The sequence below is a fragment of the Salvelinus sp. IW2-2015 genome, linkage group LG14 (assembly GCF_002910315.2).
Source record: "Salvelinus sp. IW2-2015 linkage group LG14, ASM291031v2, whole genome shotgun sequence".
Classification (NCBI taxonomy): Eukaryota; Metazoa; Chordata; class Actinopteri; order Salmoniformes; family Salmonidae; genus Salvelinus; species Salvelinus sp. IW2-2015.
In genome coordinates this window covers 44,567,685-44,586,639 of record NC_036854.1, presented here as the reverse complement: position 1 = coordinate 44,586,639, position 18,955 = coordinate 44,567,685, and the positions used below count along the sequence as shown (strand labels likewise).

The 18,955-nt window shown below is 40.2% G+C and overlaps 1 protein-coding gene across 1 annotated transcript in view; it reads left to right on the top strand.

Annotated features, from left to right (window-relative positions):
* LOC111972514 (cadherin-18-like) overlaps positions 1–18,955 on the top strand; it is a 238,513-nt gene that overhangs the window by 205,558 nt on the left and 14,000 nt on the right. Inside the window, exons 9-10 of the mRNA XM_023999516.2 lie at positions 1,382–1,503; positions 5,884–6,001. Of these exons, the coding sequence (XP_023855284.1) occupies positions 1,382–1,503; positions 5,884–6,001 (240 nt within the window). The remainder of the gene's footprint in view (positions 1–1,381; positions 1,504–5,883; positions 6,002–18,955) is intronic.

Below are 18,955 nucleotides of genomic sequence, written 5' to 3'. Positions count from 1 at the left end.
TGACAATTTTAATCACCCGCAACCTGTAATCAAAACGACAGCCAGGGTTGGGAATACTAAGTTATATTACCTAAAGCATCTGAACTGGAACAACTGTTTCAGTAATGGGTGCCACAAATCCATGTAAGATATTGGATTAGTTTAGAAAATGTTTGTAAATTATATTTGAGTTGCATAAGCMCAATTAATTAATCAATCAATTGCGCAAATATACGTATTGAAACAATAAAATAAATCTACCTGCAATAGAGCATGGTGGATAAATATGATAATGCTGTTTTTTTTCAAAACAATGTTAATGAGTTTCAGGCCCATGTTTTAGGTTCAAACTAGGCCCGCAAAATAAGGCCTTGRGAAATATGTATTGTATTGGGTTAAATATGTTTTTGGGTGGTAACTGGATTAAACAATATCAAACTATCAAGACCAAAGTATAAAAAAAATACTGTTGCTTCTARATTGATAAAGTTTGATCATAAAGTTACTGGTCCCCTACCCCATGTCAAACACTTGGATTCATTATTAAGGGGACAAGGTGACATCACCTCAACTCTAATTTGAATAGACCAATGGTAACGTTATTGTCTTACCTAATTTAAGTAAGTACCGCCTCGTAACCAACATGGGAGACAYCGTTTTTGATTTAACACCGTGTTCATTGTATTTTATTTAACACTGGAGAATTTGCTGTCCAACACTCCTACTCCAAGATGCTTAAAAAATATGATATCCTTGTGATTCTTCTACATCCTTGTGAATGTATTTGTTCAAAGATGTATGCTATATATCTGAGGTGGGCAAACTAAGGACGGAAAGTTCTATATTTTTTGAGGGGAGTTTATTTAATTTTAATAAAAACTTGAACCCACTCTTGAACTTCTWAAACTAGATAGAAAGTATTTATAAATTGCAACAGACCTATATATTTTCAAATAACTACCCTTTTTCTGGCCCACATATTGATTTCAACAAACAAATCGTTAAAAAAAATACCTGTAAGGCCCTTGCTTGAATTTCAAAATCCTGAGGTGGCCCTTGAGCCCAAAAATTTGCCCACCTCTGCCATATAGATGTAGGACCTTAATTTGACCTGTATTGTCGCAGCAAAATAATCCTGCAGCAACAGGACTTTAAAGTTTTTCTCATTATGTTGCTTGATCGTAGTTAGGCTATTAGCTGGTCAAATTTAGGCTACATGAAAAGTGGAATATTGTTAATATAACTGTGTTGGTGCATTTTTTGGTGAATTTATGTAAATCACAAAGCTCATTTTCATTACTGTGGTGCAAGAAAATTATTCAGACCTGCCTAACTTCTCTACCTATTCTCACTTGTGTGTTTTAATATTATTTATGAGTGTTTGTGTTGATGTTTTATCCAGACTACCCCAGCCTCCTCAGCCACGTCCCAGTCACGGTGCAGGTGTTGGATGTGAACGACAACCCTCCTGAAATTAAAACAGATGAGGAGGTCGTTGTTTGTGAGAGCTCGAAGCCAGGACAGGTGAGCATCATGCACGACACATGAGTGGAGGGGGCGGTGATAAGGTGCAGCTAATACATTTTTAAAAGTGTGTTTAATCGTGTCACCATGGCAACAAAAACTTAAGTTAAAGAAAATAAGTATCTTTTATAAAAACAATTGGGTGGGGTTCAGAAAGTTTGAGTTTGAATGAAAGTGCTACTCAATAAAGGAACACTGAATAACAAAATATAAAACACGGCTTTTAAAGCTGTTTATAACTTAAAGATTATTATCTAAAAAAGAGATTTAACGGAAAATTAACTTCCAAATTGGCAAAACCTTGTCAAGGTGGATAGGTGTGGTTCACACAGTTTAAGTGGTCCATATTTAAGTAGCAGCGGATTTAAAAAAATACACTTAAAGCGGCAATCAGCAGTAGAAACAATGAGTATGTTTACTGTACATGCACAGTTAAACCTCTATATTAAACCGATTATGGCAGTAGGCAGATTATGCAACAGTCATGTAAACATCTTATAGTACTCTGTTTATCTTAATTGGCATAAGGTCAAACATCTGGTGTTCTGAGAAATCTTTCAAATTATTAGGACATGTAAACACCTTAATCGGCATTCCAGCTGTGTAATTGATCTGCGTATGTGCCAGCGCCAGTACCGCAAGCCTCCCTCGTTAACGCGAGTGAAGTGAGTTCAGAACAATTGAATGTATGCGTCTTAGGAATAGTTTTCACATACAAACTTTATAGGTCAGAACTCAGAATCAAATATACTTCCCAAAAATAACATGGTAGATGTGGTAGATTGTTTATTTAGATTTTGAAAATTTCTACATTTATCAGAGTGCCCTCAGGTAGCCTGATTTCAGATGTGTCCATGTAAACAGAATTATTAGGGAAATTGTTCTTCTTGCAAAGCATGTAAACGTTTTAATCAGACTATTATATTATATCTATCCAGAATAATCGCATTATTGTGTGCATGTAACCATACTCAATGACAAATCATTTTCTGTAAAAAGCCGAGGGATGGGGCTGGAGAAATGTAACTGGGCTCATTTTACCATTCAGTGCCTTTTGAGAAGTGTAACTTGTTATACAAAATATTTTTAAATATATTTCACCTAATTTTAGCTTAAAAAAAAACAGGGTTGACGTGTTATGCTCGACCCGCTCAGTTTTCAAACACAAACACCAGAAAATGGTCAAAGGAGTAGAACCAGTTCACCTGCTTTTACACTATGATTTGACTACTAGATGTTCAAAATGTATTGGTTACGGCTAGGGTTAAGGTTAGAGTTAGGGCTAGGGTTATGGTTAGTAGATAGATAGTTGAAATGTTGCTGATAGTCTGTAGACTATCCAAATAAAGTGTTAATATTTTGTTTCTGTAACGGTCGTTCTCCTCCTCTTCGTCTGAAGAGGAGGAGTAGGGATTGGACCAAAGCGCAGCGTTGTTATATGACATAATGAAGTTTAATAAAGTAACACGAAAACACGAAAACACTTTAACAAACAAAACAAATAAACGATGTAGACAGACCTGACTTGAGAACTTACAAACTACGAAGAACGCACGAACAGGAACAGACTACATACACGACCGACAAAACGAAACAGTCCCGTGTGGTAGACATACAGACACAGGAGACAACCACCCACAAACAAACAGAGTGAAACAGCCTACCTATATATGATTCTCAATCAGAGGAAATGAATAACACCTGTCCCTGATTGAGAACCATATAAGGCTAACAAACAATGAACCTAAACATAGAAACACGTAACATAGAATGCCCAACCCAACTCACGCCCTGACCAACTAAACACATACAAAAATAAGAGAAAACAGGTCAGGAACGTGACAGTTTCACCATTTTAAAACGAGAGTTCAGTTCATGTAACAGAGTTGACCTTAAAGGTCCCGAACAGTCAAAACCATTGGATACAATTAAGAATAAAATGCAAGTAGAACTGCCAAAGTATGAAAAATGATTGTTGCTTCTCACATTGATAAAGTTTGATCATAAAGTTACTGGTCTTCTCCCCCATATCAAACAATTGGATTCAGGAGGCGGGATAGAGGCAGGATTATTAAGGTATTTTTGTGACATCACAAAAAACCTTATGTTAATGCACCAATGGTATCGTCTTATTCTTCTACCTAATTTAAATAAGTACCGCCTTGTAACAAACATCGCAGCAGGCGTGTTCGCAGAGGGGTGTGGTTTACATAGCTAYGTAGCTAGTCTACTAGTGCTAAAATATAATTAGAGGCATTCAAGGCAAATATACTTATAGATTTCTGCTTCATTTGTGTCTGGTGTTAGCTAGTAACTGGCTAGCTAGGGAAGAGTTGTCCAAAACTCTGAAGCAGTCATTACATCAAGAGACATGCCAAASGGAAAAGTTATACAATCTTCTTGACATCATCGATAGTCCTGCTACAGTTTATCAAAATCATCTGATAGTCAGTATAGATATTTCATGACAAGTACCCTGACTACACCCTGTAAAGTTTTAACTGAAATTCTCCAAGGTGAACTGGCTAGCTTGATAAGCAGTGCTGTCAACTTAATTTGGGCTAGSTAGCTAAATTATACASCCAARGTTTTGTCTATATTGACGCTAATACAATAACCAAACAGTTGCATAAAAAAAGCTKTTTTGCATGGGAATCAGAATGACAGTTTGGGACATTTAAAATGATGGACAGARGTAAAGGAATCACTAAACACATTTCACAGGAAAATGTTTACAGTGTAGGACTTTACAATAATGGGGAAAACTTGGAGATATTTTGTGGTTGAGTYTGTTAAATCTTCCTAAAAGTCACAGAAGGTGCAGCGATGGACATTTCAAAATGCTGAATTTTGGCACTAGCTAGTCTTTATTCWTKWARAAATCSGATTTYTWMAWTTCTCCATGTGGTCTATATTAAAGGCCACTTTCATTTCTATACATAATAGGCTTTTACAAATTCTATATTGGGGCTCAATTTCTACTTAAAATATCAAAGGGACACAAAATGCACTCTTTTCGTGAAACAACCCAACTACACTCAAATTCATAGACAGAGCTATGGATGCAAGGACTGACCATCCTTGATATCAAAAATATAGTTTTGAGGCTATYTAGTGTTTGTTGACATTTACTTTGTTTACAAACATTCTGATGYGGWACGACAGTTGAACTAAGCTCATGAGGTATTTATACATTCTTCAAGAATCAATGGGTACATATCATTAATTCATTTTAGTCCTAAAAATYGATGTAGCAACTGCTGATTGCCCTMTAATAAGTGCTCTTAAACAGCTGAGAAGCACTTGTCCTCTAATTCCAATGTAAGTTTCTGTATGCCTTACATGTCGGCAGTTAAATAGGTTGGCAGTCAATGCGGTGGCAGTTTTGTGCACCTCAAAACATGTGTATACATCAAAACATTACCCACAGTGGCAGGGTCTGTCAGGTCAGCCTTCTCCTGGGGTGCCTCTCCTTGGGCTGGTTCTCAGTCTCTTACCAATTAAGGGTAACAAGCTGACAACAGTGCAGAAGTTGTCATTTACGAGAGCACTCGTCAGGCCTTTGATGCTAARTCCCACTGGCTGGGAGGCTGGAGCAGGACGTTCGAGAATTTATAGGCCCTCAACAATTCAGCTTCCATCACAAAAAGAAATGTACGTGAGGACAACAGATGGTTGCCAAAGAGAAGTGTTTTGATAAGACAGGGGCGGCATCTGAAATGGCACCCTATACCCTATATAGTACACTACTTTTGACCAGATCTCTATTGACTCTGGTCAAATGTCATGCTAAAGGTGTCATTTCAGACATAGTACGGGTATTTGTTAAGTAGATGATTATGCATGATGTATATGTCAGATTGATATGTCTGATGCATGTGATCAGAATAACTAAACAAAATTATGAATTATAAATCTGCTGCAAATGTTTTAAACTGTGGTTCACATCATTTTGAGTATCGAGGACTGACTTCTGGATGTTCACTTGTTAGCTAAGCATGAACGTACAGATGTAGGATCTTCATTTGATCACTCTTTTGCCACTGAGAAGTTTACTGCACTTTACTGCTTTGTGATTTACATAAATTCACTGAAAACCCACACCAACACAGTTATATTAACAGTATTGCACTTTTCATGTAGCCTAKTTTTGGCCAGCTTAACCACTGATCAAGCAAAATTATGGAACAAACGTTCAAARCCTGTTACTGCAGGATTATTTTTGATGTGACAATAAAGGTCAAATTAAGATCCAACATCTTGTAAGCAGCCGACCATAAAATGTGCATACATTTTGGTTTGCACTGTTTTTAATATGAAGACCGGTCATGACTCATTATTAGTTAGCTATTGATGTTGTTCTTTCCTGATAAACAACAGGTGATTCAGACTATCGCTGCAGTGGATAAGGATGACTTTGCAAACGGCCAGCGATTCTCCTTCTCTTTGCTGAGCGGAATCCCTGTCAACCCCAACTTCACCCTCAAGGACAATGAAGGTATTTATTGCGTTCAATATAGTCTGTGTGCATTTCTTATGAGTTTTCTCTAGCTCTGCCCTTTGGCTAAACCTCCACCCAAGGTTTCACATTCAACCACTCGTGACCAGATCTCTTTAGATACCTGCTACTTGTAAATATACATAGCTTGATTGTCAAACACATCACAGTTAGGCACTGTTGACATTTCAGGGAACGACATTTCAATGAGGGCTCATATTATGTGATTTCCTCAAAACATTAGAGTGCATAAAGGGGTTGGAATAGATTGTTTGGGACCGTTGTTGTTTTCAGACAGATTACTTGCTTTAGTCCGTGCCTCTCTCTCTCATTGCTTTAGTCCGTGCCTCTCTCGCGGTACTGCTCTACCACTTACCTTATTGTATTGTGTACCAAGGCAGAGGCCGAGTGAGCAGTGAATAGTTACCATGGCAACTGGCAGTCAGGGGTGAGTGTCAGGGGGATAGATAGGCTACTTATCTTAGGCTAGCTAAGACCCACAGGTTGGTTTCTGTGTTGCAATCATGAGGCTTTTACACTCTCTTCTGCGGACGATAGACCCCATAGGTAGGTAGCCCTGGGAGATGAGAGTTCACAGATCTCTGGATGGATCCCCGAGGAAGAAAGAGGAAGGGGAAAAAAGCTAAAGAAAATCAATGCGATAATAGGAGATAAGGCTGTTGAGCCTTTATAGTACCTTAGGTCCACACCACCAATACAGACCAGAGACGAGGAATGTGTCCRAGATGGCACCCTATTCTACTATAAAGTGCACTACTGTTAACCAAAGCCCCATGGGCCTGGGTCAGAGTAGTTCGCCATAAAGGGAATAGGGTGCCATTTAGGATGCAGACCTTACCTTAGCTCTGTACAATCAGCCTCCTCTGTCCACCTTCCCTTTATAAACCCAGCCCAGAGACTGGATTTACCGTGTTTATCCAAGTGGCACTGGCAGARCCTCTTCACTTCCTCTCAACCTATACCTTCCATGGAGGTGGTTAGGTCAACAACCAAAAGTACTGACTGGTCTGGAGTGTTTAGTGTTGAGGTAAAAAAAAGTGACACGGGTGCAATTACGGCCTGCAATTCAGGGCGTTCCTTTATGTGGGCATTCCTGCATCTGCAGGAACCCCTATTCATTTTCTATTGGTCAATTTTTAAGTTAGGACAAGCAGAAGGCGGGGCGCTCCAGTACAGTAGGTGGCYTTAATGCACAATAAAGTTGGATGCCAGCCGCCGATAAACCCCACAGAAGAAGGGGGTGGCATCAACAACTGTCGTTAGTTAGCTGTACACAGTTAGACAGTGTCCTTCATCCCCGCCTGTTGTGCACTGTTTCCCGACGGCGAGGGCAGGTGTTTGTCAGGCGGTAGCAAAGGACTCTGTGTGCTAGCTTAGCTAGGCTGGTACACAGCAGGCAGGAGCAACACCGTGTGCTAGCTCTAGCTAGCACATTGTGTCCCTAACTTGTAAGATAGCCAGTTTGCTAACACTAGGAACTCTAGCACTTTTGTTCACCTGACCTATAATTCCTTACACTCAAATGCCGAAAGCATTATCTACCAAGAGAGTTATCTTCGATTATAGTCACAGCCGTGTATATCCACCCCCAAGTAGATACCTCGACGGCCCTGAAAGAACTTCACTGGACTCTGTAAACTGGACAAAGCTAATCTGAGAACAAGGCTTCCTAAATTCGATCAGCATATCGAAGGCGCGACACAAGCTGGTAGCATTCTGGACCATTGCTGCTCAACTTCCTTGATGCATACAAAGCCCTCCCCCTTTGGCAAATCTGACCATGACTCAATGTTGTTGCTCCCAGCCTATAGACAGAAACTATAACAGGAAACGCCCATMCTCAGGTCTATCCAGCGCTGGTCTGACAAATCGGATTCCACGCTTCAAGATTTCTTCGATCACGTGGACTGGAATGTGTTCTGGGAAGCCTCAGACGATAACATTGACGTATACGCTAATTCGGTGAGTGAGTTTATTTAAAAGTGCATCGGTGATGTTGTACCCACGGTGACTATTAAAACCTTCCCTAACCAGAAACCATGGATTGATGGCAGRATTCGTGCAAAACTGAAAGCGCCAACCACCGCTTTTAATCATGGCAAGGCGACTGGAAACATGACAGAATACAAACAGTGTAGCTACTCCCTCCGCAAGGCAGTCAAACAGGCAAAGCGTCAGTATAGAGACAAAGTAGAGTCGCAATTCAACGGCTCAAACACGAGACGCATGTGGCAGGGTCTACAGTCAATCACGGATTACAAAAAGAAAACCTGCCCCGTAGCGGACATCGACGTGTTGCTCCCAGACAAATTAAACAACTTTGATCGTTTTGAGGACAATACAGTGTGACACAGCCCGCTACTGACACAGCCCGCCACCAAAGCCTGTGGGTTCTCCTTCACRGTGGCCAACGTGAGTAAAATGTTTGAAAGTGTTAACCCTCGCAAGGCTGCCGGCCCAGACGGCATTCTTAGCCGCGTCCTCAGAGCATGCGCAGACAGCTGGCTGGTGTGTTTACGGACATATTCAATCAATCCCTATCCCAGTCTGCTGTGCCCACATGCTTCAAGATAGCTTTCTTGGGAACAGGAACAATGGTGGCTAAGGTAACTGAACTAAATMACTATCACCACGTAGCACTCACTTCGGTCACCATGAAGTGCTTTGAGAGACTAGTCAAGAATCATATCCTCTCCATCCTACCTGATACCCTAGACCGACTCCAATTTGTTTACCGCCACAATGGGTCCACAGACGACGCAATTGCCATCACACTGCACACTGCCCTAWCCCATCTGAACAAGAGGAATACCTATGTAAGAATGCTGTCCATTGAATACAGCTCTGCATTTAACACCATAGTACCCTCCAAATTTGTCATTAAGCTCGAGACCCTTGGTCTCGACCCCGCCCTGTGCAACCGGGTCCTGYACTTTCTGACGGGCCGCCCCCAGGTGGTGAYYGTAGGYAAKAACATCTCCARCCRGCTGATCCTCAACACWGGGGCCCCACAAGATTGCCTTCTCAGCCCTCTCCTGTACTCCCTGTTCACCCATGACTGCGTGGCCAAGGACGCCTCCAACTCAATCATCAAGTTTGCAGACGACACTACAGTGGTAGGCTTGATTACCAGCAACGACGAGTTTGCCTACAGGGAGGAGGTGAGGGCCCTCAGAGTGTGGTGTCAGGAAAATAACCACTCACTCAACGTCAACGAAACAAAGGAGATGATTGTGGACTTCAGGGAAAAGCAGAGGGAGCATCCCCCCATCCACATCGACAGGACAGTAGTGGAGAAGATGGAAAGTTTTAAGTTCCTCAAAGTACAAATCACGGACAAACTGAAATGTTCCACCCACACAGAGAGCGTGGTGAAGAAGGCGCAACAGCACCTCTTCAACCTCAGGAGGCTGAAGACAGTTGGCTTGTCACCTAAAACACTCACAAACTTTTACAGATGCACAATCAAGAGCATCCTGTTGGYCTMTATCACCGCCTGGTACGGCAACTGCTCCACCCACAACTGCAAGGCTCTCCAGATGGTGGTGCGGTCTGCACAACGCATCACCGGGGGCAAACTACCTGCCCTCCAGGACACCTACACCACCCGATGTCACAGGAAGGCCAAAAAGATCATCAAGGACAACAACCACCCGAGCCATTGCCTGTTCACCCCGTTATTATCCAGAAGGCGAGGTCAGTACAGGTGCATCAAAGCTGGGACCGAGAGACTGAAAAACAGCTTCTATCTCAAGGCCATCAGACTGTTAAACAGCCATCACTAACATAGTGTGGCTGCTGCCAACTTACAGACTCAAATCTCTMGCCACTTTAATACATTTAACAAATGGATTTAATATAGGTATCACTAATCACTTTAAACAATGCCACTTTAATGATGTCTACATATCCTAAATTACTCATCTCATTTGTATATACTGTATTCTATACCATCTACTGCATCTTGCCTATGCCGCACGGCCATCGCTCATCCATATATTTATATGTACATATTCTTATTCGTGTAGGAACCAATGGGATGCTCGTGGAGGAAGGGGGGCGTTCATGTAGGAACCAATGGGATGCTCGAGGGAATGCTCACGTGCAGGAATGCTCCAAATTGCAGGCTGCAGTTGCACATAATTGAAAACAGTGGTCGAAATGTGTTTATGTGTGAACTAAAAAATGATGCACAATAGTGTGCATGCAACTGAGTTTGCCCTTGAATTGTCTGTCCAACTTGACATCATGCTTCTTCCAATTTCAGATAGTCTGTGACTTGTGTGTACCTATCTCTGAAGAATTTCTCAGGATTTATCAAATGTGCCTATATCTTACCTTTGTCGATTGTGGCTTGATTTGATTAAATTATACTAATACACTCTTATAAAAATTAGGGTTCTACCCAACAATGCAATTCTTAAGTAAAGAATAGGTATTAGGTGAACAATAGATTAGTAAAGAAATAAAAAACAACAGAAAAAGACATTGAAAAATAACAGTAGTGAGGCCATATACAGTAGCAAGGCTATAACAGTAGCGAGGCTATATACAGTGCCTTGCGAAAGTATTCACATATGCACACACCACTTTTCCGTAATTTTTTTTTTTTTCATTTTTGAAACAAGTCATTTTTTTTATTTCACTTCACCAATTTGGAATATTTTGTGTATGTCCATTACATGATGTCCAAATAAAAATAAATTTAAATTACAGGTTGTATGCAACAAAATAGGAAAAACACCAAGGGGGTGAGTACTTTTGCAAGGCACTGTACAGGCACCGGTTAGTCAGGTTAATTGAGGTAGTATGTACATGTAGGTATGGTTAAAGTGACTATGCATATATGATAAACCGGTTAGTCGGGCTAATTGAGGTAGTATGTACATGCATGTATAGTTAAAGTGACTATGCATATATGATAAACAGAGAGTAGCAGCAGCGTAAAAGAGGGGTTTGGGGGGCGGYACAATGCAAATAGTCCTGGTAGCCATTTGATTACCTGATCACTCTATGAACAGTTCTACCGATAACCCTTTTATCGTTGAAGGGTTCTTCCTGTAACCCTTGATGAACGGTTCCACCGTAATTAGGAGTACTGTCTTGGATTCACTTTCTGTTATTGTGAGTTCCTTCCTCAAAAACTCATCAATAGTTCCTATTCCCATTCGTCTGCAATAGAGACGTCTGCAATAGAGACTCTCTGTCTCTTCACGTGGCCATTTTACCCTTTTACTTCTTTTTATCCATTAACAAAGCATGTTTCTTGTTTAGTCGTACTGAAATGTCACTATTTCATTTTTTTGTGTTTTTATCTTGAACTGCATTGCTGTAAAAATAGCCTAAAGTAAGCATTTCACTGTTCGTTTACACCTATAGTTTACATAGCATGTGGCAAATAGCATTTTATTTTATTTGAATTAAGATATATTTTCTTCGGGTTTCAAAAGGGGTCTCATGTCACAATCTATTACCAAGGTTATTTTTAGTCTGTACTGTACCCACAGTGTTAGCAGCTAGTCAGTGTGAGTCATAGAACCCACCCTGCACGTACTGTTGACTCTGTACTGTATTTGATACACTCTTAAAAATAAAGGTGCAAGTTGGAACCAAATAAGGTTCTTGAGAGCGATGCCATATGGGAACCATTTTAGGGTCTCTGGCGAACCATAAATGTGATGGTTCTTTGAAGAACCATAGAAAAATCCCAGACAAGGAATGTTTTGGCTCTCCAGGATCGGAATTGAATAGCCCTGCTGTAGGGTTTAGTTGCATATTTTCCAGGGTTATTTGCATGTGAGTTTCCAGTACCAGCCATGACTGTATTTGCTAGTGACAGAGACATTGTTGTTGCATTCATGGTTTTCACTGAGTCAGTTCCTAAGTGAATATCATTCAAATGTATGATTTAAGACAATACATATTTCGTAAGGCCTTCTTTTGACGTCCTAGTTTTATGCAAATATAGTGGCCTGAAACTCAGTACATGCCACATCAGGCCTAAAAGTCACATTTTGCTTGATCGAAAAGTGATGTTTAACTCCTTATAGAATCTAGCCTGAGTGGGGATATCCAACATTTGGAAATATTCACCTGCAAACTGCATTCAGAATTATTTCAGAAAGACTTACATATGAGACTATATTAAAATGTTTAACTGGAACAACTATTTTGGTAACGGGTGCAATAAATTCAGGTAACATATTGGAATAGTTTAGAAAAATGTATGTTATTTATATTTGAGTAGAACAATATTAATGAACCAATCAATGTACATGCAAAAACACAGATATTGAAACAAACAATTCAAAAAAATCAACCTGCAATAGATKATGCTGGGAAATATGACCATGATGTGCATGGTTTTGGTTCAATGCTGGTTATTAACACCAACACGGGGTATGTTACGCCACTGAGTGTTAATTTAACTCTTTATGGTTTTAATTTTACTCTTGAGTCAACACAAGAAAAGTTACACAAAAATATACACTAGTTAACACGGGCTAATTTGCTGTGTGCTATGAAAGGGACATATAGTATCTGCAGGCTTCCATATATTTCAAGAACCTTTCAGAGTTCAGAATAACCGTAGATGCCACGTCAAGAAACCCACAATTAACTCAAAGGTTCTTTATCGGGCAAGAGTTCTCCAAGGAACCTTAAGAGCTGAGGAAGAACCCTTTTAAGGATCCTTTTCCCCCCCCGTGTAGAGTAAGCTCTTGCCTCTTACAGCAGGCTCTTGCACTACTACAGAGGTTGGGAGTGGATGTCTGTCTGCCAGCGCCTAATACTTCCTATCTGTTGTCGTGAAATTTAAGAAAATCCCTCACACACACCCTCAGACAGACAACCCCTTCTCCCCCAACACCTCATCCCTCTCTCCACCCCCATTCTCCCTGTTATGTTCAAAATGGTCCTCATAGACACAACATCTTGGGTTTGCATCCCAAATGGCACCCGGTTCACTTTATAGTGCACTACTTTTGACCAGGGCCCATTGGGCACTATATAAGGATTAGAGTGCCATTTAGGGAAGGAATAGAGTGCCATTTGGGACAAATCCTWTGCCCTATCATTGAGTTATTGCTGCTGCAAACACTTTTACACTTTTAGCCATAAAAGCTAGGTTAAAGAAAACACACTGGCTAAGTGATATGTTCTGAATGGTGCTATTGTTAAGGGGGTTATGTCGTCTCTGGTTTCAGCTGACTGCCCATTTCTGCGTTTTAAAACAGCCRTTAAAGCATTATGGATACTTCAGAGGCCCTTTTCTCCTGTCTGCTTGCAACCCCACCTTTGCTGAATCTCTAAAGCTATTATAAAACCTGAATTCCATCGTGTGCTATTCTCTGTTCTTCTCAGAATGAGTAGTTATTATTTCATTCTTTCAAATCAAAAAGCCATGGCGTAATTTATGTTGCAGTGTTTCATTAACAATGTCTYTGGGAAAGAGGTATGTACGACAACAGCTGATGCACACAATGCAATCGTGAGTTGTGGAATCTGGGGCTCGTCTCAAATAATGCTGGTTAAGTAGTGCAGCGTATCCCACATTTTGGTACATTATCTARATAAAAAAAAGATGAACAGACATTGCCTTTCCCGATGGAGATTTACAATTACTCAACATTACATCCCTCTATGATCTGAGTTTTCTGTGCCACATCACTGCGGTGACATTTGCTTTTCTTTACTGTGAATTATCTAGAAGGCTATGTTTTCTAAACGACCCAGTTATTTGAATAGATCAATAGATTTGTGAAGGCCTTTCATACAGAGGACCTTTTGTTATTCCAAGCTAACCAGCTCGGTAGAAAGCAACGCTGTCAAGCCATTCATATTTGGGAATTTTAATTAGCTTATGCATCATTCATACAACATTTTACCGTTGGTGCTCTATTTCTATCTAACATTTGAGACACGATCGTCTGGTTTAGCTTTTGGAGTATTTGTGSCAAAGAGTACTATAAGAATCCAGTGTTCGAGATAATTCTTAACTCCAAAATGTGCTTGCTTTGCTAACTTGGGTAAGACACTAAGACATTGATATGAAAAAGCCGACATTAAAAAGCATCTATTTGCATGAGGCAGGCATTTGATGAAATGTGTTATAACATGCATTACAACACATCCAGTGACGTAACATGGCATAACATATTATCTGAGCCAGCTAGACATTGAAATACTTAGGTTTCTATTCAATCTGTATCTTTGAAGAAGGGTAATTTCCTATTGAGCGGACATCTGCAGCTTTCACCATGAATGCGGTCTCCACTAACGCGGGAATATTGGCTTTGGTCAAAATTACGCCAGTGGGGATGGCTGATGTTTAATGGGCTCTTAACCAACCGTGCTATTTTGATAGTTTTTTCGCATTGTTTGTCATTTATTTTGCACATAATGTTGCTGCTACCGTCTCTTATGATCGAAAAGAGCTTCTGGATATCAGAACAGCGATTACTCACCTRGAACTGGACGAATCCTTTTTCTTTAATGAGTCGGACGAGAGGGATTTACTCCAGACACCCGAAAAGGCCCTCATCCCCGTCATTTGCAGCAGAAAGAGACAGAGGTTTCGCGGAAGGAGATCGGGGTGCCTTGTGAGGATCCGGCGARGAGTGGCTAATCTGCCTTTGCCAAGCGTACTATTGGCCAATGTACAATCGCTGGATAATAAAGTGGACGAACTACAAGCACGTATATCCTACCAACGGGACATTAAAAACTGTAATACAGCCACGACTGTGTTTTTATTACAGGGACATTAAAAACTGTTCAGCCACGACTGTGTTTCACGAGTCGTGGCTGAACGATGACATGAATAACATACAGCTGGCAGGTTATACACTGTATCAGTAGGATAGAACAGTCGCCTCTGGTAAGACAACCAAGCTGGTCTGACCAGCATGATCTATCTGGTTATGGTGCAGACCAGTATGGTCTAGCTGGTCAAACTGGTCTGAACAGCGTGGTCTAGCTCAGGCCTGGTCTATTATTTTCCATGGAGGGCCACATTAGATTATATTTTTGCCATCGCGGGCCAGAATCATATTACAGGATTATACATCATGTGTATTACTGTGTTGACAGATATATCTACTGTAAATCACGTCCAGATATACTACCACATGTACTGTTTTAACATGCACAGAAATAGACCACATCCATGTTTTCCTTTTGGTAGGTATTTTCATTATTAAACATTCAATGAACTACAAGGAGGGAAAAGTACATTGTGCATTCAGCACCACGGACAGAACTCTTGTTAAACCTTTTGTCAATAGGGGGGCGCTATTTTCACATTGTAAAAAATCGTGCCCAAATTAAACTGCCTCGTACTCTATTCTTGCTCGTACAATATGCATATTATTATTACTATTGGATAGAAAACACTCTCAAGTTTCTAAAACCGTTTGAATTATATCTGTGAGTAAAACAGAACTCATTTTGCAGCAAACTTCCTGTCAGGAAGTGAAAAATCTGAAATCGAGGCTCTGTTCCAGGGCCTTCCTATTCATTTGCTTGAAATCTATGGATATACATGCACTTCATACGCCTTCCACTAGATGTCAACAGGCAGTGGGAGGTGGAATGGGGTGTCTAGCTTGATCTGAGGTCGAACAAGAGCTCTTGGAATGACGTGACCCCAATTTCCTTTGTCCAGCAAGGCGCGGGAAGGACATCGACATTGGCTTCTGAAAAGCGTTCGGTATAGACGTCTAATAACTCCGGCTTTGATTTTATTTGATACATGTGATAATATCATCGTAAAGTATGTTTTTTCAATATAGTTTTATCAGATTATTGAACGTTTATCGGGAGTTTTGGCGTTTTCCGTTCTCTGCGTTTGGTGAAGATGGACATCTTCGCGCCACTTGGCTAGCTAAGGTTGCTAATTCGACAGGCGAAGAGGACATTCTAAAACCAAACAACGATTTATTCTGGACAAAGGACTCCTTGTACAAGATTCTGATGGAAGCTCAGCAAAAGTAGGAACCATTTATGATGTTATTTCGTATTTCTGTGGAAAATGTTTAGTTCTATTTTCCGCCCTCATTGCAGGCGCTGTCTCGCTATAACGTAAGCTGTATGTCGTACTAAAGTWKTTTTTTTAAATCTAACACGGCGATTACATTAAGAACTAGTGTATCTTTAATTTGCTGTACAACATGTATTTTTTWGTAAAGTTTATGATGAGTTCTTTGATTAGATTAGGTGACTGTCCAAAATATCTCCGGATAATTCTGTGCAGTTTGGCTACGTATTCACATTGTAAAACCACGATTTGTACCGCTAAATATGCACATTTTCGAACAAAACATATATGTATTGTGTAACATGATGTTATAGGACTGTCATCTGGTGAAMTTTGTCAAGGTTAGTGAATAATTTTATATCTTTTGCTGTTTTTTTGCGATCGCTACCTTTGCGGTGAATGAATGCGGTTGTGTGGTTGGCTATTGTGGTAAGCTAATATAATGCTATATTGTGTTTTCGCTGTAAAACACTTAAAAAATCTGAAATATTGGCTGGATTCACAAGATGTTTATCTTTCATTTGCTGTACACCATGTATTTTTCATAAATGTTTTATGATGAGTATTTAGGTATTTCACGTTGCTCTCTGTAATTATTCCGGCTGCTTTGGTGATKTTTTTTATGGTAGCTGCAATGTAAAACTATGATTTATACCTCAAATATGCACATTTTCGAACAAAACATAGATTTATTGTATAACATGTTATAAGACTGTCCTCTGATGAAGTTGTTTCTTGGTTAGTGACTAATTATATCTCTATTTGGTCGGTTTTGTAATAGCTACCTATGCGGTAAAAAAATGGTGAAAATATGCGGTTGAGTCTTTTGCTATTGTGGTTAGCTAATAGAAATACATATTGTGTTTTCGCTGTAAAACATTTTAAAAATCGGAAATGATGGCTGGATTCACAAGATGTGTATCTTTCATTTGGTGTCTTGGACTTGTGATTTCATGATATTTATATGCTAGTATTTACTTGTGGCGCTATGCTAGGCTATGCTAGTCATCTTTTTTACTGATGAGGATGCTCCCGGATCCGGGATGGTGACCAAGTAGAAGTTGTTAACAGGTATGCACAAAAACACAAGAAAGAGAGAGAGCTCAACATTACATTTAAACTACTCAATCAGTGTGAGGAGTGAAGTCTCTGATGGGTATTGACTAGAGCAGTAAAGTCAGGTYTAGTTTCTGACGTCGCTATGCACAGGATTGCTGAGAGGTGAGTCAGTAAGAGACGATCTGTGCCTTGACTTGTTATATTTCATCACTGAAAATGTCTGTTCACATACATATGTTGAACCAAACAGTACAAACATCTTCTGAGCATAAATCCTAATCTTTGGAAAGTTTTGTTCATCGAGAGATGCATAGAACCTCATCAGTGACAGTGTTTTGAATAGTTCTCCAATCACTGCATCAGACTGAAGATCGATAAGCTCAAGTTGCAGGTCAGTGGGAGCGCTATCCATATTGAAGGTGAAAAGAGAGGAAACCAACAGCATGTAATTTTCTAACACTTTGAAATCCTCAAAACGACGAGAAAACTCACCGTTCAAAGCACGCAGCAGCGATGTATATTTCTCCCGCTGGTCATCTGATAGGGAACAGACTAGTAGTGTAAGAAGGTAGGTGAGATTGTTGGCTTCTACTTGACGGGTCAGGAGGAGTCATTTTCCCTTGACGGCTTTGACAAGGCTGTACATCTGATGTGAAAAAAGACCCTTCCCTTGTAGTTTGGAATTCACTTKATTCTTGAGGGCCATTGATGTCCACAGTGAAGGCAAAATCAGCCAAACCATTCTTTATCTTGCAGTTGAGGGAAATCCACATTTTTTCTTTTAAATTTGCAAAACTTGATTCCGCAGGCCGTATTGAATCAGGTCGCGGGCCGCATACGGCCCCCGGGCCGGCCTTTACCCAGGCCTGGTCTAGCTGGTTATGCTGGCAGATCGTTATGTTTTCACTGSTGACCAGCCTTCGCTGTGTTTCGGTCACTTGTGACCAGCGTAAGCTAAAGCAAAAATAGCATCAAGTGACATTATGTTGACAAAAGGATGTTCATTCCCATTGGAATCCAGCCAGAGTGAATCCCAAAATCTGCATTCAGAATGACTACCAGGGTGAAAAGGATTATTTAATGGGACTACCTAAAGCATCTAAACTGGAACAACCCTTTCAGTAATAGGTGCAATAAATCCACCTAACAGATTGGATTACTTTAGATATGTTATTTATCTTTGTGTCGCATAAGATCAAGTAATTGATTAATTAATCAATCAGTGTACTTATATTGCAATAAACAATTTTAAAAAATCTCATATTCTCTTTTGCCAGCTGCCTGAATTTCCTCCTACTCCACTGTATGATACAGATTGTTAAAAGATTAGAACCAATAGACAMTATGTCATTTTTCCCTTCGGGGGAAGCTTTTTAGGTGCCACATAGAACCCTTTTATTTGTCCCTGCACACCAGGAGGCTCTCATGTAGTCTATAATAGCATGGATCTGGGCTTCAGAAATGCAAGCTATGATCGTGAATACCAAACATCACTCTCTCTTTCTTTTCTTTATCTTACAGCTCTCACTCTCTGTCTTTCTCTCTCTCTCTCTCTCTCTCTGTCTCTCTCTCTTCCGCCCCCTCCTGTCTTGCTGATAATGTGATACGGCGAGTCTGAGTTAATAAAGCTTGAAGTACGTGTTGTCAATCATTATAATTATTCCATAGATGGATTAGAGTGTGAGGTGGTGGAGGTCTAGGAACACTAGTTTGGTAGCTACTACTTTATACTACAGTGACATCTTTATGGAGGAAGTGTTTTCACAGTGAAGAGAGAGGAGCCAGTGCCTCTCACAACCTCCACTAGAATATCTCCTTTTATTTCCCTTTTTCAATCT